The 26,746-nt window shown below is 45.0% G+C and overlaps 2 protein-coding genes across 2 annotated transcripts; one reads left to right on the top strand and one right to left on the bottom strand.

Annotated features, from left to right (window-relative positions):
* Positions 1 to 1,456: 1,456 nt before the first annotated feature.
* Positions 1,457 to 4,310, top strand: LOC137798683 (B-cell receptor CD22-like). Its single transcript, XM_068595583.1, has 8 exons — positions 1,457 to 1,463; positions 1,681 to 1,941; positions 2,023 to 2,283; positions 2,465 to 2,546; positions 3,137 to 3,197; positions 3,464 to 3,836; positions 3,919 to 3,989; positions 4,299 to 4,310. Exons 1-8 carry the CDS (start codon positions 1,457 to 1,459, stop codon positions 4,308 to 4,310), a joined length of 1,128 nt encoding a protein of 375 aa, XP_068451684.1.
* On the bottom strand, positions 4,266 to 26,746 carry LOC137798684 (complement C3-like). The gene is made up of 42 exons (XM_068595585.1): positions 26,619 to 26,746; positions 26,417 to 26,449; positions 25,502 to 25,691; positions 25,119 to 25,284; positions 24,924 to 24,994; positions 24,613 to 24,704; positions 22,367 to 22,449; positions 22,145 to 22,232; positions 21,862 to 21,964; positions 21,187 to 21,301; positions 20,342 to 20,457; positions 20,094 to 20,237; positions 19,153 to 19,368; positions 18,861 to 19,061; positions 18,261 to 18,416; positions 17,933 to 18,065; positions 17,336 to 17,404; positions 16,507 to 16,779; positions 15,799 to 15,982; positions 15,540 to 15,625; positions 14,727 to 14,866; positions 14,064 to 14,270; positions 13,926 to 13,986; positions 13,188 to 13,271; positions 12,906 to 13,109; positions 12,199 to 12,274; positions 11,795 to 11,951; positions 11,435 to 11,542; positions 11,153 to 11,309; positions 9,823 to 9,986; positions 9,247 to 9,402; positions 8,406 to 8,465; positions 8,081 to 8,168; positions 7,409 to 7,460; positions 7,232 to 7,319; positions 6,743 to 6,832; positions 6,536 to 6,641; positions 6,312 to 6,401; positions 6,140 to 6,223; positions 5,588 to 5,668; positions 5,294 to 5,435; positions 4,266 to 4,663 (listed from the first exon to the last, which is right to left on the bottom strand). Exons 1-42 carry the CDS (start codon positions 26,744 to 26,746, stop codon positions 4,519 to 4,521), a joined length of 5,187 nt encoding a protein of 1,728 aa, XP_068451686.1. The 3' UTR covers positions 4,266 to 4,518.

Consider the following 26,746-nt stretch of genomic DNA (forward strand, 5'->3'; position numbering starts at 1 on the left):
TCTTGTGCTTTGAAAGGACACGAGCGTCACCGCTCTCCCTCAGTGTGTGAGTTCACTCATTCTATGCACCTCGCAAAAGGTACACTACCGATCACAAGTTGGGGTCCCAAGCTTGGAGTCATGATGTAGAGACATCATGACAGGAATGTCCTTATTTTTCAAAGAAAAGTACAGTACTTTTCAATGAAGATAACATTAAATGAATCATACATCCACTCTTTACATTGTTAATGTTGTAAAAGACTATTTGTAGTGCCCCGTTGACTTGTCAACGGGGCACTACTGGCTGCTCACTTGGGTTTCCTTGTTTTGACGCGTTTTAAATCAAACACAAATGTTCCATTGTAAAGTCCATGTTTATTCTTTTAATAACCCAAAATAATAATCTCCTAGGCCATAACTAGGTGTCGGTATTCAAATCATAAACCAAAACCATAAACAATAGTCCACCAATGTTCCAGTCTCATCAAACATGTCAAGCGGTCAAAAAACTGTTTGCTTTGCAAAAAGTGAGCAACACCTGACTGCAAGCTTTCCCCTAATTATATAGGGCCGACCTGCCGTAGCAGTCGGCCTTGCGCCCCCAGTGGTGGGAGGTCAACATAACAGAAACATGCAAAATGGCCCTTACTATTCTAGGTGGAAAGGTCTGGTTTTCAATGAAAAATCTACATGTACAGAGGTCCATTTCCAGCAGCATCACTGCAGTGTTCTGATGGTACTTTGTGTTGGTAACCGCCTAAGAAGACTAATGGATGAGTAGAAAACACTTGAAAAGTCTTTAAAAACCATTGAAACCTGTAAAACGCCTAGAACACCGAAAAAACAACAACTTTAAAACCCTGGAAAACCCCCCAAAAAAACTTTAAAAATTCCTTGAAAACCTTTGAAACCCTTGAAAACCCTTGTGCAGTGATGTCACACGGCTGAAAACAGCTCTGCTGGTGAGAGAAGCTATACAACTGTTCTTCCTTTGAGCTGGTGGAGGATCTGGAGCATCACATTTGTGGGTTCATGAAACTCTCAAAATGGCCAGAAAAAGAGACGTTCATGTGGAACTCTTCAGTCTGTTCTTGTCCTTGAAAATGAAGGATAATGGATGCCAGAACTTGTGAAGAAACTGAAAATTTGTCTGGGTGACCCCAAACTTTTGAACGGTAGTGTATATAAGGATATATATATTTAGACGTATTGTGTTCTCCTCCAGATGTTCTGAAGGTTCCCTCAGTGTCAGTGAGTCCTTCTGGTGACATCATGAAGGGCAGTTCAGTGACTCTGACCTGTAGCAGTGATGCTAACCTGGCAGCTAGCTACACCTGGTACAAGAGGAACCAACCACCGCTCAGTGAAGATCCTCAGCTCGTCTTCGGCTCCATCCAGTCCTTTGACTCTGGACAGTTTTACTGCACGACTGAGAACGATCTGGGGAGGAAGACGTCTGGATACGTCTCCGTTGATGTACAGTGTGAGTGAAATATAAGCTGTTGAGAAAACAAGATGTGGCTGATGAATCTAAACTTACATGTTTTGATCATTCCAAAAAGGGTTCTGGATCACTTTCACTGTCTGCTAATTCACAGAGACGCTCCGGTGGTGGTTTACTGGAGATGTTTTGTTCACTACTGGCAACATTTGCCTGATGTTATCTTAACTTAACTTGTGTAAAATGTTCTCCTCCAGACGCTCCAAAGCTTCCCTCTGTGTCAGTGAGTCCCTCTGGTGAGATAGTGGAGGGCAGTTCAGTGACTCTGACCTGTAGCAGTGATGCTAACCCAGCAGCTAGCTACACCTGGTACAAGGGGAACCAAACACTGCTTCAAGGACCAGAAGGTGTTTGTCGTTTCACCTCCATCAGCTCTGAGGACAGAGGGATCTACTACTGCAAGTCTGAGAATCCACATGGAAGCATTGACTCTACATCTCTATTTTTAAATGTCCAGTGTGAGTACAAAACATTAGCTCTTCTCTTGGGCCAAACTCTGCACATCAGTGTTAATCGGTTTATACGTATTTCTCCTCCAGATGCTCCAAAGCTTCCCTCTGTGTCAGTGAGTCCCTCTGGTGAGATAGTGGAGGGCAGTTCAGTGAATCTGACCTGCAGCAGTGATGCTAACCCAGCAGCTAGCTACACCTGGTACAAGGAGGATGAAGACTCACCAAAAGCATCAGGACACATCTTCACCATCACTGACTTCAGAGATGAACACAGTGGGAGTTATTACTGTGAAGCCCAGAACACCAGAGGACGCAGTAACTCCACCTTGTATCTGATTTCTGCAGCCGGTGAGGAACCGAATCTACTGAAACTGATCACACTAAGATGGCTAAAAATGTATTATTCTGAAAAAGTTGTGGATTGTAGATATTTGAAATTATATTTTTTAAATTTATAATATGTAAAAAAAACATTTTTATTGAAATAATACGGGGTTATTTTATTTGTTACTCCATCATCACTGCGCAGGAGCATGGAAAGCAACCGTCATGGGAACAACCGCTGCCGGTGTCCTGGCTGCTGCACTCCTCTCCGTCTTCGTATTGACTCGGTAAGCAGTTCACTGTGGAAAATGTCTGTGTATTTAAATCAGTCATGACATCACTGCAGTCGCCAAAGTTATCTAAAAACTTTAGAAACCCTCGTTGGGTACAACTTTGCCCAACGAGGGAAAAATCACACGGATCGTAAAAAGTTCCTTTTACACTTTATACACATTTTTTACTATTTTATTTCATTTGTATATTCATATTTCTGTGTTTTACCGTGTCATTTTTAAATTGTGTATTTTTTATTACTGTTCTACTGTTTATTTATATGACTTGATCTGTGAATAAGAGCTGCTGCAATACCGTAATTTCCCCACAGAGGGACTAATAAAGGACTATTTTATCTTAAAAACAAGCCGATTCACACACGGCTATGTACGGGAGGTCACAGTTGAAACAGGAAGTCTGTAAGCTGCATAGTTTTGGGTTCTGTATTTGAAGGTGTGCCTGGAGGTTTGTTTAGAACCTGTGATTGCTGCTGCGTTCACCGTTGTGTCATGAAACAGGATGACTGAATGTGGTGGTGATTAAAAGAAAGGCATATTTCAGAGTTGAATTATGTATTCATTTGTTTTAGTTGTTTCCTGAACAGAAAGAAGAGGGCTGCCACGCAGTCGTCTGAGCCTGCAGAGCCACAACACAGCAGGGAACGGGTGAGAAAGGAACAATGAGGTTCAGCCACCTCAGCCGGTTTTATTCAATCCCAAATGGTTTGCATCCCCTCATTAAATACAGAATATCTCTTCAACCATTAGGGACATTACAATCATTTCAAAAGGTTTCAAATACAGAAAACACTCAAGAGAGACCAGTTAAGAGGTTAATATAGCAGTTTATGTGTTACTGGTTTATTGGTGGATGATAGAACACAGGAAAGAAAATGAATAAATAATCATTTCTGAAATGTCCGGACTGTCAGGATGACCTTCACTACTCGAGTGTCCAGTTCTCCAACAGCACAGAGGATTCTCCGTACTGCAACATCACACCAGCGCAGCTCAGAAGACACAAGACGGAAGAAAGTGTTGTGTACGCCGAGGTCAAGCGCCCCGAGGTCAAGCGCCCCGAGGTCAAACGCCCCGAGGTCAAACGCCCCGAGGTCAAACGCCCCGAGGTCAAACGCCCCGAGGTCAAGCGCCCCGAGGTCAAACGCCCCGAGGTCAAACGCCCCGAGGTCAAACGCCCCGAGGTCAAACGCCCCGAGGTCAAACGCCCCGAGGTCAAACGCCCCGAGGTCAAACGCCCGAGGTCAAACGCCCCGAGGTCAAACGCCCCGAGGTCAAACGCCCGAGGTGAGCCGGAACCTGCTTCAGGCTTTAAATCACACAACGCACGTCTTTTAATAACTTCGTTTTTGTGTCTTTGATCAACCAGAAGTCAGCCGCGGAGGATTTAGCTGCACGATGAACCACAACCTGCTGTGCAGAGGAGGACTGTGCAGCCTGGTAGTTATGTGTTGTCTGTTTGTACTAGCAGGATGGATTGTGTTAGGTTAGATTAGATAGGGCAATTAAGAGTCCTCAAAGTATGTTTCAGTACTTTTCAGGTATAGCAACGCTGCAGTGTGTCATTTAAACTCCCTGCAGGACATTTATTAACTTATGCAACACCTTTTTAATTTAAAATGAGTCTTTAAGTGGAAGTCTTGTGTCCTTCACACCCTTTTACTCAACAATAGCTTTCGTTTCAGCTCATGTTACAGTTTGAAGACATTGTTTTGTAAACCCTTCTCTACCGGCTCTAACACCCTTAAGGAGGCTGTTTAGCGAGCTGTTATTACTTCCTCCCTCTCCTGTCACGACAGCAGAGAGAAACCCTACGAGTGTGTTGATGTATCCGGCTCCACTTTCAGTTCCTTTTACCCCTCAAGGTGGAACACAAATAACTTCCTTATTGCACAGGCTGTGCGGCCCAGAAATCTATTGTATCTGTGATTGCAAATTAGTCCGGGGCGCAGTTGCAGCTCGGACGCCTCTACAGCCGGCAGGCGTTGACGGACAGGTCATTTGCGACGCCCTGCAGGCTCCTGCATTTCGCCTGCAGGACGGGGCTGCTGGAGCAGTCTGCAGGTGAAGGCCAGCGCTCCACCCACGAGTCCTTTCCCAACATGTACATGAACCTGCAGACGGGACAGAGAGCCGTTCAGACCGTGTTAGTCGAACTTTCTAGCAGGAAGTTATTATTATTTGAACTTTTTTCCGAGCTCGACATCTCTCACTTTCATTGCCTCTCATTCATTGCTGTGCGTATGATAATACATCAATCAATTAAAACTGGATCGATCACCAAATGGCAAGTTTCTTTTGACGAGGAAAATCAAACCTCCGTTTGTGAAACAACAAAACAAACAAACATGTCTGCCAGGACGGCGAGCAGTAAAGTCATTTTCTGTAGTTTACTGCAAAAATCCCACTTTCTCTACTTTGGTGGCTTGCATGCATTATCAGACAGATTATTAGAAAATTATAATAATTCCGGCGCCGGGGGTTAGGGTCATATTCAGAGAACAAAACTCAGAAATTCAGATTTTAAAGTCCGTAATTCCTACGAGGAAAAAAACATATATAATCTCTTGATGGGGTTCCTTGAAAAACTATATTTTTAGCAATTTTTTCTCTTCCTTCCTTCCGGCTTATAATTCATTGATTGTTGAAAGAACCTACAAAGACCCAAATTCACCAAAGAGACCACACCAAGCGCCAATGACACCAATAACACTCGTATATTCGTTGGGTCTCGCTCTTCTTACCTGTCGGCGTCGACGGTCCACTGGTCCTCTTTGGGGCCCATGACGAGGTACTGGGAGCCCTGGAGCAGGACCAGTCCGCCCCTGCAGCCCCCGTGGGACATGAAGAACCTCCTCTGGCCGTCTTTAACTCCTGCCTCCACGCCTTCACACGCAGGGAGCACACACGGCCGCATCATATTCAATAACTACGTGAAGGAGCTTCAACTCCACACCCTCACGTGCAGGGACTCATGAGTCTGATACTCGAGGCTTTTTAATTATCTACATTCTAAAAGAGTCTTTGCTCTGACTCACCCAGCTTGATGACTCGTGTGATCTCCATCTCGTATTTGTCGTAGTAACTCTGGCTGACATTCAGCACCTTCACCTGGAAAACTGAAGCACAACAACAAACAACAACAACAACAACAACAACAGACAGCAGGTGTCAGCACCGTGAAATGTTCCTCACAGGAAAATGTGTTAAAATATTTCACTTTTCTCTGCATATTGTTGCATTTTACATCCTCTAATGTATGTTCCTGTGATGCATCAAGACAAGAAGAGATCTAAGAGAAACAGTAACAGTTTCATTTCTTTCCAAAGGTTATGAATATGTATTTTATATATGTATACACACACGGAGGTTTAACGTTCTTGTACACACACAAGAACGTTAAACCTTTAAAATAGATCCACAGGTTACAAACTAGACGAGTTATCGTCGTTATTGACAGTAAAACGTTCATAATGAGTGAATATTGGGAACCAAGATGGAGAACGTTCAGCATGTATAAATAAATAAATAATAAATGGTTATTGTTCTGCTCTGTGACTGTAACTGGACTCGGTCCTCGAGCATCGTACCGTGGTGTAAACTCCTGCACGCAAACGTCTCTCTTTCTTTGTCGGGGACGTCTTCAGCGTCGCTCCTGGAGACGCAGCAGTCACCTGGAGACCGAGACAACAACAACAACAACAACTAAACAACAACCACCTGGGACACGCGGGTTGCGTTGCCGCAGACCGGAGCGTTTACCCTGCGTGCAGCGGCAGACGTGGCCTCTGCAGATCTGAGTGAGCTCCTCTCGGTCCTCCGGGGGAGAGAAGCTGTGGCTGCAGCGGTGGTCTGAGAGAGAGAGACACCATGACGGGAACGCTCTGAACGAGAGCAGGAAGGAGGGAACCCGCCGTCCACTCGGCCGCCGCCGCGTTTCTCTCTGACGTGTGGCGGCGAGCGGCGTCTTCACCTGCGCGTCCTACCTGCGTGGTAATACTCGTAGACGGTGACGGAGGACGGCTGCAGGAGGCCGACTCTGAAGCTCTGCTGCAGCCTGAAGATCAGGATCTCCTGCTCCACGTTGGACACCTGGGAGGAGGACGGGGGACGGCAACTTATTGCAGCAACGGTGAAGAGGAACAAAGATTGCGGACGTGGGCAACACGCGCTGGGTTTCACCGACGCTTTACCTTGAACAGGTGGATGATCAGAGAGCCTCTGTCACTCAGGTTATCAACAACCTGGAAGTTGCTGATGTAACCGTCCACTGAGTTGGACAACTGGACAAATGAACGCACAATCAGTTAGGAAGTAGACAACCACCCCGATGCATCTTTCCTGGTATGTCCAGGTGTGTTAGTATGGAAGCCCATTTCCGCACACAAAAAAAACAAGAGGACCAAAAAAAAAAAAAGAATCAACTTTTTTTTTCGTTGACGAATTAGGATCAAAAACAAAACAAAACAAAAAAGTCTTCTTTTTTCTCCTCATTCGTGTGTGTGTGTGGTGGAAATATAAAACACAGTATATGGTTAAAAAAAACAATATATGGTCCAAAAAAAAAATCCCATAAGAAATGGTACAACAATAAAATAATATATCTTTATACTATTTCGTCAACGAAAAAAAAAGTCGTTTAATTTTGTTTTTTGGTGTGGAAATGGGCTTCCATAGGTTACCTTCTCCAGGTCGGAGTATTCTGGCGTGAAGCCGGTGGGAAGACTGATGTCCAGAACCACCATCCGGACATCGCTGGGTCCTAAAGCCCTGCAGGGAGGAAGAGACCAACGCTGACAAAACACCCTTCAGCTTCTTACTTACAGACTACGAGACAAAGGATGAAGGCAGCAGCTCACCTCACTTTGATGGTGATCTGGTAGGATTTCACTACATCAGCTGGAGGCTTTTCTGTTGTGAGACACAAACAAAACATTTCTTGAGGAACTGAGGTTCTGTTGCTTTTGCTGAGGCATTACAGGTTTATCATCATATATTATATTCAGCTGCCCCACAGTATGTCAATTGTTATTTTACTAAAAAACAAAGTAATTGAAGATGTGCAGTGTGTTTTCTGAATGGTTTATATATTGATTTTTAAATATATATTTAACCATTGTTTACTTTATCTATTTGCAAATATTTTTGCTGATATTTCATCTATTTTTAAATATTGAGCTTTAAGTTATGTGTGATAGTGGCATTGACTCATTAATCATTATGAATATTAATAAAAGGTCAAACATTTTAGGCTATGTTATCTTTATGTCATTGAAGGTGATTTAAGGTTTTCAGTGTGTTCTGTCATGTTTTAATTATATTATGTTTGATCCTGTTTGTTTCCAATATATAAAGGAATTGCAAAGGTCTAGATTATTTTAAAATGTATTTAATCCCCTTGTGACACTAAAAAAGTTACTCAACCGACAGGAAACACAGAGAAAGAGAGAGAGAGAGAGAGAGAGAGAGAGAGAGAGAGAGAGAGAGAGAGAGAGAGAGAGAGAGAGAGAGAGAGAGAGAGAGAGAGTTACCTCTGGACTCTTCGATAGTGATGTCGAGCTCAAAGTCCTTGCAGGACTTCTCCTCCGCCTCGTGCAGCTGGTTGTAATAGGTCACGACCTTGGGTCAAAGTTCAGGCAACAGGAAGTGACACCACACCCAGAAAAGAGGAGAGACAAGATACAAATCAGTCAAAATAAAAGTATTGCACTCCATAAACCGCTTAAAAACAACTGCTGTAGTTTCACCGTGTTGAATGACACCAATCTTCAGAGACAAAGTCGGACGTGTGATCCTATCAGTGATTCAGTTCATGCATGTGTAAATATTTTATGTGTGAAAAACTTGTGAAAGTACCTCCAGTATTCCCTGTCCGTTCCCTCGAGCCACCACTTCCAAGTCAGCGTTAGCAGGCAACTGCGCAGCAAAAGCACCACAGAAGAAGACATTAGGAGTCGAACTTGAACTCAAATTCAGGTCAAAGTAGCAGGATGGTAAGAGTGGCGGCCATTTTTATTTGTACCGTTGCCATTGACGTGTGAAACAACAGCAACGGGGTCTCAGTTTTGTTTATGTCTCAATCTCTAGTTTCTAGTCTTCTTCAATACAGAATGATGTTCATTTAGTACATTATGGTCTGTTAGAGTCAAATAGGCCGTAAAGCAGGGGGCTCTTTAGGGGCGGGGCTACAAGGTGATTGACAGGTTGCTACAATGTCGTTGTCCGTGTTTTAGACTGACAACTTCAACCCTTCCAAAGTGTGTTTTCACTACATGGAGGTTAACTGTAACATGGCGTTGGCACAGGAAATGTCATTTAGTGGTTCTTAGCTCCACCCCTCTCCTGTCACTTTTGGTTGCAAAAACCAACATGGCTACCACCAAAGCACCAAAAGGGAAGGCTTCAAAATGGCAGCCCACAAACTAATTGCTTACGTCACGGTGACTACGTCCACTTTTTAAACACAGACTACAATTTGTACTCGTCAAATGACAACAAACAATGCAATGTCCGTTCTACTCCTATCTTTATGGGTAAAATACACAAAAAATACACTTCCTGATGTGGCAGAAATGTCCTCCAAACTCACTGATCCATGAAGGTTCTGAACATCAAGTGAAAACATCATGAGTGTCTCCCAGAGTCTCTAACTGAGGACTTTCATCCACCCTGGTGTTTATGGGTTCACGTCCCTCACCCTGGAGGAGCGAGCCACGTAGGCCGTCTGGAGGTTGAAATGGTAGCGGAGGTCGCTGCGTCCGGCCGTCCTGACGTCCACGTTCAGACTGACGTCATCGGGAGGAGGTTTGTTTATCAGGTACTGTGACAGCGCCTGAAGCACCACCATGGTGGACTGAGGAGGGAAACAGAGCCCCGATAAGAAAGATTGAAGGACTGTTTCATGGGATACTATGGGTTTACAATATTATCCGTAGCCGCACACAGCTTGGATTTCACAATTTAACAACACAGTGTCACGCAACGTTTTAGCCTGAGTTGAAATATTTCAACTCGCGCGAATTCCGCGCATCGCGATATGCACGATATTTTGCAATATTCGTGCTGTTCCTTGTGGAGCATCAAAACATTGACTTAACGGTGAAGTCAGTGCTCAACTTATAAGATCCAAAAGTATAAATGGACCTTTATTATTATTTTTTTTTTCAAATTATTTTCAGTGTTTTAGCCTAGCCTCCTTGATATAAACGGTGGGCTAAATAAAACACCTGTCACCGGGTGCACTGATCAGGCCACCGGACTCGCCCGCCGCTACCTGAGTGGAGCCGAAGCCGCCTCCCCTCCTCCGCTGGCCGTTCAGCCATTTGAACGGCGCCGCGGCTTCCTCCATGCGGCCCAACTGGACCAGAGCCAGCAGGGCGTAGCCGGTCGCCTCCAAGCTGAACAAAGGGTTCTGTGTGTCGGGCCAGTGGCTGCCACCTGGAGGAGAGAGAGGAGGAAGCAGTGAAGGAGGAGAGAGAGGAGGAAGCAGTGAAGGAGGAGAGAGAGGAGGAAGCAGTGAAGGAGGAGAGAGAGGAGGAAGCAGTGAAGGAGGAGTGAGAGGAGGAAGCAGTGAAGGAGGAGAGAGAGGAGGAAGCAGTGAAGGAGGAGAGAGAGGAGGAAGCAGTGAAGGAGGAGAGAGAGGAGGAAGCAGTGAAGGAGGAGAGAGAGGAGGAAGCAGTGAAGGAGGAGAGAGAGGAGGAAGCAGTGAAGGAGGAGAGAGAGGAGGAAGCAGTGAAGGAGGAGAGAGAGGAGGACGCAGTGAAGGAGGAGAGAGAGGAGGAAGCAGTGAAGGAGGAGAGAGAGGAGGAAGCAGTGAAGGAGGAGAGAGAGAGGAGGAAGCAGTGAAGGAGGAGAGAGAGGAGGAAGCAGTGAAGGAGGAGAGAGAGGAGGAAGCAGTGAAGGAGGAGAGAGAGAGGAGGAAGCAGTGAAGGAGGAGAGAGAGAGGAGGAAGCAGTGAAGGAGGAGAGAGAGGAGGAAGCAGTGAAGGAGGAGAGAGAGGAGGAAGCAGTGAAGGAGGAGAGAGAGGAGGAAGCAGTGAAGGAGGAGAGAGAAGAGGAAGCAGTGAAGGAGGAGAGAGAGGAGGAAGCAGTGAAGGAGGAGAGAGAAGAGGAAGCAGTGAAGGAGGAGAGAGAGGAGGAAGCAGTGAAGGAGGAGAGAGAAGAGGAAGCAGTGAAGGAGGAGAGACAGGAGGAAGCAGTGAAGGAGGAGAGACAGGAGGAAGCAGTGAAGGAGGAGAGAGAGGAGGAAGCAGTGAAGGAGGAGAGAGAGGAGGAAGCAGTGAAGGAGGAAGGGGGAATAGAAGCACTGATATGTCTGCTACAAAGGCTTAGTCAGGATTATTTGAAAAGGGGTTGTATGAGGTTCTAAAATACGTCTACAACGGAGAATAACTTCTTATAACCACCATTAAAAACATTCAAACTATCTCTCAGATATATATATATATATATATATATATATATATATATATATATATATATATATATATATATATATATATATGTATATTTTATGAATAACAAGAAGTCACATTTGACAGAGAAATCAATCAAATAAAGTGACTGTGGCAGTAACTGGATGTTTGTTTTAGCTACAAATGAAACCTGGAGCTGCAGCTCTGAGTAAAGATGGCGTCGGGTCGTAGGGTTGAGCTTTCCCCAGCAGAGCCAGTGCGTAGGAGGCGATGGCCACGGTGTACGGTCTCCTGCCCGTCATCACCAGCGCTCTCGTCAAGCAGTCGGCTGTCTTACGGATAACCTCCTGCACATGTGGAAGGAAAATGTTTGAAGTGTAACGACTGGTCGGAAACCCGATCATGATAAGAATGATGTGTGAAAAAAACAAAAGTCTCTACAGGAGAACAGACACTCTGATATGAAATGTACCTCCGCGTCTGGACCAGTGCAGCTGATCCCGGTCCGCTTGGCCTCAGCGAGCGCTATGAGGACGAAGGCCGTCAGGGTCGTCTCGGGGTCGTCGCCATGAAGACCGCCCTGGAGACACAAACAAGACGTTTGTATTAAAGTCTTGAATACTTGAATACTAGGAGGTTTCTAAACATTTCCAGCAGGCTGACCCTGACTTCTCTCTAACCCGCATTATTTTCTGGCTCATTATCGTACCAACCTATGAGAAGAGTCTAAAGCCATCCAAATGGGATTGACAGCCCTTTTGACCACTCAAAATGAGCCACGTTCAACATGAGGAGAGCTCATGCAGGAGGCTGGGGGGGCAGGGTTTCTCACCGTCATGGTAGTGCTGTAAACCGGGTTGCTCTCCTCAAAGTTGCCAGTACGAAGCTGCATGCTCAACAAATAGTTCAGAGGGGAGCATACGTCCTGCTGGTTGATGGCGATGATGGAGTAGGCCATGGAGAAAACCTTCACCACGTACGCCGTGATCCTGACAATCAAGCGGACCGTTATGAGAACTACATCTGATCACTTTTAAAAAGGTCACACAACTTAAACAACAGGTGAAGAGACTGTTGAATTGATTTTCTATAGTATTTAATTCAATAAAGTGGCACAGGGAACATGTGTTTGCATGCACAAATTCAAACCTCCCAAATGTTGCATTGGTTCCCTTCAATTATTAATATTTTTCTTGAAAGTCAGCATGTATGTAAAACATAAAATGTAGAGATTACCATGTACTTGCACCTTCCCTCCTGTAAGGGGGGTAGGAGCCGCCAGGCTTTCTGTACTCCAGCTGTTTTTCATAGCCTGAAAAGAACATGAAATAATCAAAAGGTGGCCTATGAAGGAGAGAGAGAGTTACGTCTTAATGTACTCATAATGTAAACAGAGCTTCCTAAATGTTGCCGTGGAATGGAACCGTCACCCTTAGCTCAAGGAAATACCCATCGTGTGTCGTTGCTGTTTCTCTTCAGCCACTGATCTCTGTATCTGACTGCAATCCACCCACCCATCCATTCCATGCATCCAACTAGCCATTCATCAATCGGTCTATCCATTAATCCAGCCATTCAGTCATTGCTGTATCCATCCTTGTATTGGAAAAGCCATTTAGCAATCTCTCTATCAGACGATGTACCCATTCATGCATGTTTCTAACTCTCCATCCACCGTCATTCCACCCATCGTGTCCTTTATGATTAACCAACTACCCATTCATTGATCCCTCTAAGTATGGATGAAACTATCCAACCATACCCAGACATTGAGATCAGCCCATCGCCGACACTAGGAAATGAAATACATCAATTCATTCATTCATCCATCAGTCCATCCAAGTTATCTTGTGTTCATTTAAACAGACATCAATTGCCCATTGTCCTGCTTCTCTGGGATATCCTTCATCCATCTTTCCACGCCTTATTCCCTTCATTCTCACCTCTCTTGATGTAGCGGAGAGCTTCGGCCTTGCGCTCCACACCTACGCTCTCCCAGTTGTTGGTTCGCTCCAGGTAGATCGTGGCGATGAGCGGCAGCGTGATGAGCGCCAAGTTCTGCTCCACGCAGCCGCCGGGCATCCGGATCAGGGTGGCCAAGGAGTCCTCAGTGATGGAGTTATCAATGCTGTCTGCCAGCACATTGCCTTGAGGAGAGAGGAGGAATCAGAGAACTCCTCCAAGGTCCATTTTGAATCCTTTTCACCAGTCGGTCAGCGACTGACCTCTGACATTGATGAATGTCTCCGGCACCGAGTTCGGCACAACTGACTCCAGTTCTTGCTTGCCAACACGGACAGTTTGTATTCCTGTAATGGGCCGAAGCAAAGAGCCATACCGTTACTCTTTCCAATCCCAGAACTGAAGAAGATCCATTCATTTCAATGTAAAGACACCACATGAGAAATTCAAGGATTTTCCAAACAGATCTTTTCGTTGTTTTTCTGAGTGAAGATGTCCTGAACTGGTTGATACTTGTTTGTAACTCGTGAAAATGTGATCTAAAAAAAATAAACGCCATGCATAGAGGTGGTCTAAACAGCAATATGAGAATCGATAAAGAGAAACCCAGTTTTTGTCACATGCTCAGCCCACAAGAGAACACCAGACTTTACTCTTTCTCTGCAGAGAGGAAAGGAAGTACCATGAAATCCCATAAATGTGGCATACATGTGGTGCCTATGTTGGGAAAGTCAAGGACTTAGACCTGTATTTCAACAACCACAATAAGACAATTACAAAGCCAGCCGACACTCATAAGAATATATAATCATGAATATATGTCTCAAAAACATTTAATAAAAAGTTGTCCATGCAGATCTGCTTTCTGTCCACGGGTTCAAAACTAAACACGGAGAAGCAGCGTTCAGTTTTTATTCACAATGTATCTGAAATAACCTAAATAAGAACTTTGAATCGCCTTGTTGCTGAAATGTGCATTACAATCACACATCGCTGGTTACCTCTGTGAGCAGATGGGTTCAACACCGTACTCCAAACTTTAGTCTTCTGCACTCCTTCCAGCTGTTTGGGTCAGACAAGAGTTATCTTTAACTTTCCTGTTTGAGCAGCTGAGACCTCCATCATCAAGAGGGACTCACCACCACCCGGAGCTGCTTCTGGACGCGGTCTCCTCCCATACCTCTGCTTACCACCATCACCTCCAGAGGAAGTTTCCCCACCACCAGCGGCATGATGGTGTACGGCACCGTGACAGACGAGCCGGCCGGCACCATCACTTCCTGCGTGATTTTCCGCTTAAAGGCAATGCTGCACATGTCTTCTGTCTTCATCAGCACCACCCTCACCTGAACGGGGGGAACCAGGTACAGTATTCGTATATAAGTAGTATAACTTTGAGTGGAAACAGAGTAAACGTAGCATTTTAAGTGAAATGTCTGTTTAACACATGAAGTCTATGCTTCATGTGTTAAAGCTGCATTCTCTCTCCTGACCACCAGGGGGCGACTCCTCTGGTTGTATAGAAGTCTATGCTTCATGTGTTAAAGCTGCATTCTCTCTCCTGACCACCAGGAGGCGACTCCTCTGGTTGTATAGAAGTCTATGCTTCATGTGTTAAAGCAGCATTCTCTCTCCTGACCACCAGGGGGCGACTCCTCTGGTTGTATAGAAGTCTATATGAATGAATCTACTTCTCTCTTTATGTCTCAATCTCTAGTTTTCAGTCTTCTTCAATGCAGCATGATGTTCACTGAGTAAAAAGGAAGTGGCAGCTGTGTGTCGTTCTGAGGTGATTGTCTTACACGCAGGTCCTCGTAGAAGTAGTTATGCACCACCGCTTTAATCTGGACCTGTTCGTTCCTCGCCACTGAATACGGCAGCTTCAGGTCCACGAAGAAACGCTTCCACGCTTTGACGTTGTAAGGCTCCGCAACACAGAAGCCTGCAGACATGCAGAAGCACATTGGTGACTAGTGATGGGGAGTCTGCACGTTTATTAATGTGTTTGACACATTTTATTCATCGTTTGAGTTTAGAGACAGTTGACTCAACATTGACATGGTGACATAGATCATAAAGCAGAGTATGCTCTAGGGCGGGGCCACTGTGATTGACAGGTCTCTACTGGAGACGTATGCGGCGTCTCTAAGTAACTCCTCAAAATTACTAAAATATGGTAATTCGTTGGCTGCGAAAAAGAAATGGTGATGGCCGTAATCCAAAATGGCGACGGCCAAGTCAATGAACTCAAGGCTTCAAAACCGAAGCCTACGAACCAATTGGTGACGCCACAATGACAACATGTACTTCTTCTAGACAGTCCATGTGGGGGTCAGATGTGCAGAACAGACATGTGCCGCTAATTTAAAGCTGTAAAGGGTAGTAGTCTCACAAAAAAAGGAAAAGCCAGAGAACAAGAGAATGAACATGGAGGAACGGGAAAACTATGGGCCTCGCTCACTTAAATGGCCGAGGCAGACTAGTAAATAAAAGAGTTTTGAAGTTAGAGTGAAGATATTGATATCAAATAAAACTCGGATTGCATTGGGTCTGGATTACGGACCAATTTGGAAGATTTTTCCCATAATTCCTGATGGCTCCCCTCCCCCTCGTACCCGTGTGAGGCGATGCGCTGACGGCCAGAATTCCCCACTCTGTGATGCTGTCGGGTAAGGCGTGGTCCACGTTGTTCACCGCCAACCTGTTGATCAGATGCATATCCTTGTTACCACCAGGAGGTCATTTTGTTTCCATTTCTGGTCGTTTTGCATCCGTTCGTAACCATGTTGTGTGTCTTTCTGGTTGTGTTACATCTCTTTGTGGAAGTTGTGTCGTTCTTTGATTGTTTTGATGCAACTTTATTGTTTCACTCACCCGTCTCTGTCGGTCTTGTCGGGCAGGTTGACGTCCATCCACAGCCAAGACTCGTGGAACTTGGATCGCAGATACACTTGAGTCTCATCCAGATACTCATCTTCCTCATCTTCCTCATCGTCCTCATCTTCCTCCACTACATCTATTCTTCCCACTCTTCCAGGCTGGCCTTGAGGGCCCTCGGCTAAATGTTCATGACACATTTTTACATGTTAAGCAGGTACCTCTTATTACATATCTCTATTATATGAATCTGGAAGCTCTTAACATGTCTGCACCAGATCTGCGACCAGATGGCTTCACAAGAAGCCACTTTGCACTGAGGTAACGGCGGTGTTGTAGTCGAGACAAACCGGGACCAAGTCACGACCCGGCCCCGAGTTTACCCGGACCAGACAAGACCTTCAAAAAGTGGTCTTGAGCCATCGGAACCGAGACCAATCTCCACTACCACAACATTGTTAAAAGATTATTTATATCGGAAAGAAAAAGGTGAACCGCCTTCAGAAGTTAGCCAGTGGGTTCTGAGAGTAACCCGCGTGCAACTGAAGCCTTCTCAAACTGGATCTGTACACGGACGACAAACACAAACCAGAAGGCTTCCCAAACCGAAACCCCGTACCAAGGGTAGCTTGCCAACACAGGAAAACAACACAATGAACATCAGTTCAGAAAATATCAAAGAAACCTGTAAAGTAGAGTAATTACCAATTCCTGGCATTGCACACAATTTGTGTTTATGACCGTCTGGTAAAGTGATTTCAAAGCAGCCGTCGGGTCCACGTGTGCGCGGCGGCTTGGTGGGCGGCTCCGCGTCAAGCGCTTGGTTCCTGAAGGTGGCGCAGCAGTAGCGGAAGGCCCTGATGCACTCCCAGCCCTCCGTGATGTAGAGGGAGCGTCGCGTGCAGGAGTACGGCATGGGGATCTCCCTGAGGCCGTCCACACAGCAGCGCTGCTGCAGCTTCTCCTTGTAATGGCTCTCTGGAGGCAGAAGGAACCATCGGTGCTCATCATATAACATCAATATGTTCTAATGGGAACTGATCCGGTGAAGGAAGTGGGAAAATTGAGCACGCTAAAGCGCCAGATGTTGTTGGAGTCCGAACCAGAAAATAGAATATTGACTTTGATTCATCAGTTAGATCAGGGGTCGGCAACTTTTATTGGGTGGAAAAAAGGGCAAAATGTCTCTTTGGATAGAAAAAGGTTGCTGAGGAAACACAAAACCAGTGGGATGTAACGCTTCTCTATGTCTGCCAGTGAGTAAAAGGCAGCTTCCTGCTCACACATCGGCATCTAGATGGGCACTTGACGCGAGGCGATTTGTAGGAAAGTGAAAAACAAGGGGCCCATGTTGGATCCACTCCAAAATGTAAAGGCTTCTCCATCCTTCCACCAAATGTCATGAAAATGGGGCGAGTAGTTTCTCTGTTATCCTGCTGACAAGCAGACATGAAAACCAACAAACCCAAAACACAACCTCCTTGGTGGAGTAAATAAAAATGTCATTATTAGTGAGTTCACTCATTTTCCTCACCTAGCTGGGCTTTACGCTGCAGCATCTCTGCAGAGCGCCTCCCTCTGGCGCTGCGTTGACACTGCAGGGCTGTGGAGACAAAAATATGTGACTGTTTTCCATGGAAATGTTTTTCTTGAAGTAAAGAAATGTCGGATCATTAATAACCAGCGTTTAATAAAAAGGTGCCACTCTGATAGATATCATGGATGTAATGACACAATTCTACGATACGAATCTGACTGAAAAACTGATTCTACAACAGTGTTCATGTCGACTCATGATTATTTTCACTTGCAGGAGAAGAAGTAGTACTAACAGACCTTTTTATTAAAGTATTTTGTGGTATCAATGAAGACTTTTATTGTCCCAACCGTGTAACTAAATATTGGCATTATATCAGCCGTTGCACCACCTGTAGCTCCAGTGTTGCTTCACTTTGAGCAAACACACAGAGCAAACAAGACCTTCTACAAAGGAGGAATTCGGACTCCAACCGCTGACGGAGCTACTTTTCACAGTAACTACTTGGTGAATTTTTCCAACTACTGTTTGTTCTCTTTATTTGCATTTGTAGATTAAAGTATGTTTTCATGCTGCTCCGTGCTCGTAGGTTACCTTGTCTGGTTTGGGTTTGGAACCCGGCGCTGGAGGCGTACAGCAGTCCGGCGTCTGAGAACACCGATTTAGCGTCGCCGCCTCCGCCGCCTCGGGTGCAGCCGATGTCTCCGTGCTCCACCGCGCCCCAAATCTGAGCGCAAGGCGACGAGAGGCTTTTGAGTTTTGGTGTGGTACTTTAAAAATGGTGCATGGCGGTTTGGGACAAAAAAAACAACCTGTTGACTTCGACCAACATTTTAAAAGTATATGAACGCCGAAAACCAAGCTAAAAAACTATGTTTGATTGGTAAAATAATGTATTTTTCAATTTTTCAATCCCACCCACCTTCCTCTGAGTGAGTCTGTCCCGGTTGAGCAGGTACACAGCGTTGTCCACGGCCACCAGGCTGACCTTTGCCCCCGGATCACCTCTGACCTGAAAACTAAAGCTCTTCCCGGGCGTGTAGTCGCGATGACTTCTGTCCACCGGCCCGACTTTCAGCTGCAAGACAAACGTTATCAATTGACTTAATTTGAACGGCCCAAAAATCACAAATTTGCAAATATTGTGCTCAAGTGAGGATTTGCAGTCTACTGAAGGCCGAGGTACAAAATCCACGGCCCGTCACTCATGTAAATCTATGAAGGTATTAATGGAGGAATCATTGCAGGTTTTCTTTTCTCTTCCACAATTACAACACAACTGTGACAGCTTCTCCTACTCTTCATTGCAGGCGCACAAATCACAAATTAAGAAACTCACCTGCTCACAATTGTTCCACAGTTACTGCAGCGAATAGAGTCAAATACACCAAAAATATTAAAGAGATGTGAGGGTTTATGTTTCTTAATCTGGGATTTGTGTGTCTGTGATGAAGAACTTGAGCAGGTGTGAAAACCGTCACAGGCGCTTCGCTCCATTCAAACCTGGGTACTGATCACTCACCCCTCCGACGCAGGAATCTGCCACATCCACCCAGATGGAGTCCGACACCACCTCCTCCCGCGCCTTCCAGGGAATGCCGTAGAACGCCACGAAACGGAACGACGGCATCATCTCCGGGGTGACCGTCAGCACGACGCCGGTGACCAGCTGATCCGCCACGTCCACGCGCTCAGCAGTGATGATTTTGCCTTTACTCAGCACCTGGGGGAGTTTTGGGGGCAACATGTTTGCTAACGTCTGTGCTTTTACGTGATTGTGTAGCCGTTCGGTGAATGCGGCGTTCTCCTCTCACCAGGTAGGTGATGTGCGTGATGAGTTCTCTGTGCGTCGGGTCTGAAGGAGCGACGGTCAGCTTCAGGGACAGTCGGTTTCCTAAGGACACCACGTTGGTCGATGTGGAGATGTACAGGTAGTTCTGCTTGTCCGGGTTGAAGGGGACGTACGGCCGGACGGTGACCTGACGTTTGGCTTGTTGCTCTGCTCGCAGGTCAGCCTGCGTGGTCTCAGCCTGGGAAACACACAGTGAAAGCAGTTTTGTGTCAAGATTTTTAAAAACCGTACAAAAAAGCCTTCATGAATTTGGTCTATGACAGAGATGTCCACATTCACCAATGACTTAATGACGTCCTCTCATCATTTCTTTTTACAGTTAATCGAAAAGAACGTTTTCTTCCTGACTTTCAGTCGATTAACAAATGTTCTTTTCTTTTTTTTGCAATATAGCATAAAACCCGAGCAGTTGTGTAACAAGAATCAGAACCATTTATTGCCATGAATGTTTTCACATACAAGGAATTTGTATGTTTTCTGAACTGAAAAATACGATTTTTGGAGTAGAAATGCTTGAAAAAGGGTCACTACTTGTGTTCATTGCAAATTTGATTACATATTTTGATGCTTTAGGTCCTAATCTTTCCAAAGAGGTATTACTAATATCCCATCATGCCAAAGAATATTACTCTGTGGCATGATGGGAAGGCACCAAACATACAATTTTAAAAACTTGAGGAGTGATCGAGGAGTCATTTTTAAATGGCAAGAAGTTGCGGATTCTTTAGAGACTAAGGACAATAAGGTCTGGTATTCACATCAAGGTCATATGAGCTGTAGAACACCTACGATCCCCTAATTAGGGTACCCATGAGTAGACAAGGATAAAGGTAACTTCTCATAGCGTTAGACTCTTTGAATCTGTGCCCAGAGCCTCTGAAACCTGAACGCAGTCACACTAACCGCGATGGTTTGTGGGTTGCTGTCGGCGGGCATGTTGATGGTGACTCTGCCGGCGCTGGCGGAGACGACCACATCCGTGTTCAGCAGCTTCAAGGTGACCAGAACGTTTTGGGCGGGGGGGCCGTCATGATACCTCACCTGGATCTGGACAGGTTGGAGGGAGATCATACGTCTTTGTTTCATACACTCGTGATCGATCTGATGGACACAAGACCGGACGAAACGAAAGCAGAGAAGACGGTCCTCACTGTGAAGTCCAAGGGGAGGCCCGGCTTGAAGTACTTGGGTATGTCTTTGAAGGACACCACGTACGGAGAGCTCACGATTTTAATGCCAGTCTTCTCCGCCTCAACCAGGTCGCTGCCTGTTGTTGAATGAGGAAGTAAAAACAGGCTAACTATTATAACATATAACCTTTCCTCCCTACAGATCCTTCTTACAGCTCCTAAAGGAAAACTGCAGGTTCTATTTTTAGACGGTCACAGTATATCCTGAGTGATACAGTTACACTTAAATGTCCGTCCAAGTTTTGGAATTGCATGAGCGGTCAGTTAGCTAACGCGGAAAACGACCTGGACTTTGGCTTTTGAACATTGAAAACATCTTGTGAAATACCCCACATTTGCCAAAAGCTGTGCCAAGAGGGAGTCAAAGTCACTCTTTGACCGTAGACTTTCTATAACAAGTGGACATATTGCACCGTCACCCGTTGGTTAGTCGACTGCCGTTTTGAAGCCTTGAGTTTGGCTATTTCGCCGTCGCCATCTTGGATTACGGTTATCGCCATGTTGTTGTTGTTTTTTGCAACCAAACAGAAGTGACCTTAATTGGAATGTGGTAACTTCCTGTCAATCACCGGCAATCGGCGCGCAATGCATGCTGGTTAGATTTGTGTCTGACTCGCTCTGACGTCCCGCACACGTGGTCAGCGATAATCTCACGAGAGCGAGGCGGCCGCAGATTTTAGAGCCAGGCAGGTCTCAAAAAACAGCGTGGCCCAGTGCATGATGGGACTTTTGTCACCTGTCTAGTCAAGGGGTTGGGTTTTTGATCTAATTTTTTGCCTGTGTACCCGCCCACGTGAAGGGCTTACCTGAGCTGGTGAGCACAGACACCTTCACATACACGGACTTGCCCACCAGAGACCTGACGTTGGGGTAAACTCTCCTGATCTCCTCCATGCTCAGACTGACGACTCCTCCATCCAGCTGCAGGAGAGCAAGAGCACAGAAGACATCTGTCGTTTCACTATTATAACACACTACATAATTACTAACCAATGTGTATAATTTCCACAGTACAAATCTTAGCTGAAGCCCAAGCTTTCAACAGCGACGCAGCAGTCTCGATAAGCAACTGATAATGTTCACAAATTTGACCTTCACAAACGTTTTTTAATCTTTATATTAAACCAAATGTCTCTGTTGTACTCGTTAAGAAACAAAAAACTCCACGGTAATGTTAGCTTAACACCAAACATGAAGGCATTGTACTAGCTACGTCTCGCGCTGACCGTCCAATCGTAGCGTAGCATCAGCCAGACCAGCGGTCCAATAACTATCCGATTCTCCTCTACTGAAATCCTGTTTTTCTTCCGCCAAAAATGACATTATATTTGAGTGTGGTTAGTGACAGTGTTGGCTCCGTAGCAACGTAGCTCTGACAGCTTGACAGAAGGGGCAAGCAAGGGGGCGGGGCTTAACAAACGGTCAATTAACGATATGTGAAGCTCACAAATGTGTCAGCGCCCGTACAATCAGTGACTTACATTTGACACCTGCTTCACTGAAGGAAACCTTCTCATCTCCTGGTTGATCTTCACCCCGAACACCACGTAGGCCGTCCCCTGAACCGGCTCCCCGTACAGGTACCTGAGACACAGCCACGACAAAAGGTAAGTCAACAGTCAGCCGGTTTCATTCAGTATTTTCATATGAATACGTTTTTGAAAATCTATATAACAAGTCTGACGTTTCGAGGCTCAAAAGTGACATGTTAGAGTGAAGTGTGTACATGAAGCTGCATGACAAGCATGAGTGTTTAAAACCGACCGGGCCGTGACCTCCACCTCCAGCTCGCTGTCATCCAGGTTGAGGAAGGACTTCCTGGGCGTGAGGGTGACGTTGAAGGCAGGAAGCACTGAATCACAAAATAAAGTGTAACTTTTATGAAGCAGTACACTCCTTACAAACATATCACATTCAGAGGGGAACAGAAGTGGGTTGCCAGCAAGACTAACAAACAAAAAAACGAACGGTTCAAACACGACGTACCATATTTCTTCACCTCAAACTCAGAGGTGAACGTGTTTTCCTGCCGGTCGTCAAACTTTGCAGTCACCAACCATTTTCCTTCACTGAGACAAACACACAATCACATCAGAGAAACAAATAAGGACTTTTTCATCCTCTGGGAACCATGAATGTGCTGTTCTTTGAAGATAGGTTTCCAAACCATGACACCAAAGAAAAAGATCTAATTGATTCAACAAAAGCACGATAAAAAATAAGGTCATCGTGGTTTTGTCGATGTTGAAGTGGGACAGTTTCCTCAAACAAAACAAACACCGGTGCCCTTTTTTGCACACGGCTTCACAGTTTGCTTCAAAGTTCAGTTTTATGTCAATAATTGTCTGAAGATATTTGTAAGATTGGACACATTCCACCATTACTATAAGTGGGATGAGCCAAGGCGAACCGCGCCCTACCTGGGTCCCTTTCCTGTGTAAAATACTTGAACGCACCTGGACTCTAAACATACCAAACCATCTTCATCCTGTTGGACCTCAGAGATATCATTGATCTCTCAAGTAGGGCTGTGCGATACCGGTATCGATGTTTCATACGGTATGAATTACTCACGTACCGTGTAGAAACCGAAAACCAGTTGGTAACACAAGACAGTATAGAAATCTAATAATTCATAACTAAGTGCGCAGCAAAGCTACTTATGTGTCAGGTTTCTTAAGTTTAGTCATGGTGCAAAATTACACAGCCAAACTGCATTCTGGGAAATGCAAATTTGCCGGGCGGCAAGCAGCTGTTTGTGTGTCCCAGAATGCATTTTGTCACAATTAAACGGGGAACAATGACGGAGGAGAAATCAAAAGTGAAAGTTGACAATCTCTAAATACTGTTGTTGAGTCACAAAATGTAATTTAAAGATGTTTTCTGGCGAGAAGTTAGTTGTTTAAGTTGCACATCTGTGGTCGGTTTGTCAAGAATCAGTCGGTGGTCATCTGTGGTCGGTTTAAAGAGTTACCGACGGTTTGAATCCTGCTCGCGGGACCGATGAGCCGGGCAGCGGCACGTCACCGCCCTCTGCTGCCGGCTGAGAGACACCTGAACACGGCGGGATTGTTTAAATGAGTCGCTGGCTCCGAGTTCTCCGTCGAGGTTATGAGGGTCTAACGAGCGATCTTTATGAGTTTATTATTTATTCACAGTAACGTTACGTCAGTTTGACGGAGGGAAAGGTTAAGATTTATAACTTAAGATTTTAATTTAACTTTTGAGCCACAGGCCGTTTACTCAATACCAATGCAGTAATATGTACTCTTCCTGTTTGCCTGCGCGCTATAACCAGCATGCAATTCGACTTTGTAATTTTATGAATGTACAACTATTAGTGTTACAAACGGTTTGTGTCACAAAGTGTTATGTTGTGGTGTTTAACCCGGTTAAAGAGCGTTAGTTGTGGGTTATAAATTGTTGTCATAAAGTTAAATACACAACTAAAGTTTGAACCATGACTGGAGTTAGAACCTGACACATAAGTATCCCGCTGCGCTTACAACATCAAACTGTGCTATATTAATGACGTGACCTTCACGTGTCACAGCCTATGATAGCTGATTGACAAAATAGTTGTGTGAATGGCTTTTTGCATTAAAATAGTGATATATCGAGAAACCGTCAGAATACTACTAAATACCGTGATGTGGTTGCAGGGCCATACCGCCCTGCCATACCCTCAAGGTGACCCCGAAGGGTCAGTACTTCGCCCCCTCCTCTTCATTCACTTGCTTGACACGTCAAGCAGCGTTAGCGTGTATCAATCATTGGAAGCCTGGTGCTGTCTCCGGAAGAATTCAGAAGATTCAACATGAACAAAAAACACCTTCTTTCATCTAAAAGACATCGCCCGTCTACGCCCCTCCCCCCCCTCCCCTGCCGTGGAAAGACTCATCCACGCCAGAAAGACTCACTTAGTTATCACCGGGACTCTATTTCTCGGTAGATTTAGCTGGGTATTGCCATAATTTATGTGGTTTAAAGATACATTGCTATCGGCTACTTAGCAGCTAAGCTAAAGCCAAGGAGCAGCAAGTTGCCACCAGTTTCCCTTTCCATGGACAACTACTACAAACTTGGAAACAAAAATCCACCGACTAAAAGTGAAATAATATGTATTATTATTATTAATATTATTATTATCTCTATGAAATATTCATATACACAGATCTCAATCTCTTGGCTGTGGGAGGAGTTGAAAGATGAGTCAAAGGACTTGATCTTACTTGACAAATTCAGAGAGACTTAGAGTGCCGGCAAAAACCCCGTCCACAGGTCTGATCCTGGAGAACTGCTTCACCACCATGCCGTCTGTATCCTGAGACACACACACAGGTTCATATGAGCTAAAATAGCTAAAGAATAACCGATAACTATGATCAAAAGCCACGGCTCATTCTACAAAGTGTCATGCTGATTACTTTTGCAAGACTGAAAGTGAATTATTCTAATGTCTGGTTTTCTAATATCAACGATCCCTGGGAACAAGAGGATCATTGACTTATGAATTAATATACTTATCACGATGTTTGTTTACCCGCATGTCTATTGTGATGGAGAGGTCAAAGGCCTTAAAGGACAAAGAAGACGCGAAGACTCTGAATCGAACTGGAGAGAGAAAATAGACAAAAGATCGCTGCTGAAAAAGCCAAAGTTCACTCGTGGTCGTACTCGTCCGTGTTGGTTAATTCGTGGTTCATGTTTTGGTGCTTTTTTAGTCTTCGGTTCTCACCGGTGTCTCCGGGCTTGTAGATGGGTTTGTCAGTCTGGATGAAGATGTATCCAGAGTGGAAGGAAACCATCATCACCCTCTCCTCCGAGTGGAAGTTGCCAAAGTCCACCTTCAGATACACAAACTTGTTCCTCAACTCTTCGCGATTCAGGTGATCCGATGGAAGCTGCGATAAGATGGAGAGACGGGAGGATGTTCAGAATGAAGGAAAGCGTCATGATGGGGAGCAGGAATGAGACACCTCCAATTAAACCCACAATCTGATATGTTTGAGTGTTACGCTCGTAAATTAATATATTATAAAGAGTTCCCACTTTTCTTTTCTGACCATACTTCTCTCTCGCTCTCTCACCCAACAACACTTTGACTCCCTTATGACTCACCTGTATCGCCTTTAAAGCGTGGAATCCATTTTCCAGAGTGAGCGTGACCGAGTCCTGGAGCAGCGTGGTGGTCTTACTGAAGTCCTGGATGGAGATGGAGGCGGTGACGGGGCCGGACACGCCGCCGGCCTGCAGGTAGATGTTCTCCGGGCTGTTGGTCCTCAGCAGGTCCGGAGCCAGCAGAGTGAACCTGCAGGAATAAAGTCACAACTTGTGGTCGGAAAGTAGCCGGGTAGGTACTGCCAGAACAGTACTACTGACAATACAACAAGTACTACTGCTACTTGTGGTCTGAACACAGGTTGCAGTGAGCTGAACATGTAAAAATAAGAGCTTATATAGAGAATAAACTTCCAAATAAGTCATGAATATTTTCTTTGGATTGAACCTGGCGCTTCCACATCGGTTGAACCTCAAGTTCTGCTGATGTGGAAGCGATTTTAAACCTTAATTCTCTCTACTGACCAGCAGAGGGCGTCTCCTCTGATTGCAAAATTAATAACAATAATACATTTTATTCGTATAGTGCTCTAAAGGGTACTCAAGGCACTTTACATGGAAAAAACTAGAGAAGTTTTAGAAGATTTCTGATTTGTTGCTGTTGAGTTTGAGGAAGTTGGCTCTCGTCCAGGTCTTCATATCTGTGAGGCGCTTGCCGTTGGTGCTGGGGGTGGTGGGTGTGATGGATTTGGTGGAGATGTAGAGCGGTGCATCGTCAGCGTAGCGGTAAATTTGCCGGTTAAACGAGAATCTTGTTTTTTCACTTTATAGTTTTTGATTACGGATAAAACTGGAGCAGGATGTTGAGAAGAGAAACGATGAGATGTCAGAAGAGGATAAAATAAACAACTGTTAACACTGAAATGGAAGAGAACAATGTCCAGTAAAAACAAGCTGTATTAGTGGCCACGTTACCTCGGTGAAGAGCGAACTTTGACCTTTGCAAGGCTGCAAACAAACAGAACAAACATTCATTTAAAGCACGACAGAGAAACTCAAGACAAATATAATAATTCATAAAGATTACACAGAAAATGTCCACTAAGATTTATTTTATTTTAATTTTTTTTACATGTTCTCGTCTCTTGTCATTTATCCTACGACTGAACCAACGAACCCATAAAAAAACACGTATTTTACAGCTTTAAAGATACAAACTATCTGCAGGAAAACAGAGAAGTACCTTCTTGAGAAGCTGCAGAGCAGCAAGAGAAACACAACGTTGTGCATCGTCCACCGCCGCAT

The sequence above is a fragment of the Clinocottus analis genome, unplaced genomic scaffold, assembly GCF_023055335.1.
Source record: "Clinocottus analis isolate CAN_PGR_092001 unplaced genomic scaffold, fCliAna1.0.p SCAF_31, whole genome shotgun sequence".
Lineage (NCBI taxonomy): Eukaryota > Metazoa > Chordata > Actinopteri > Perciformes > Cottidae > Clinocottus > Clinocottus analis.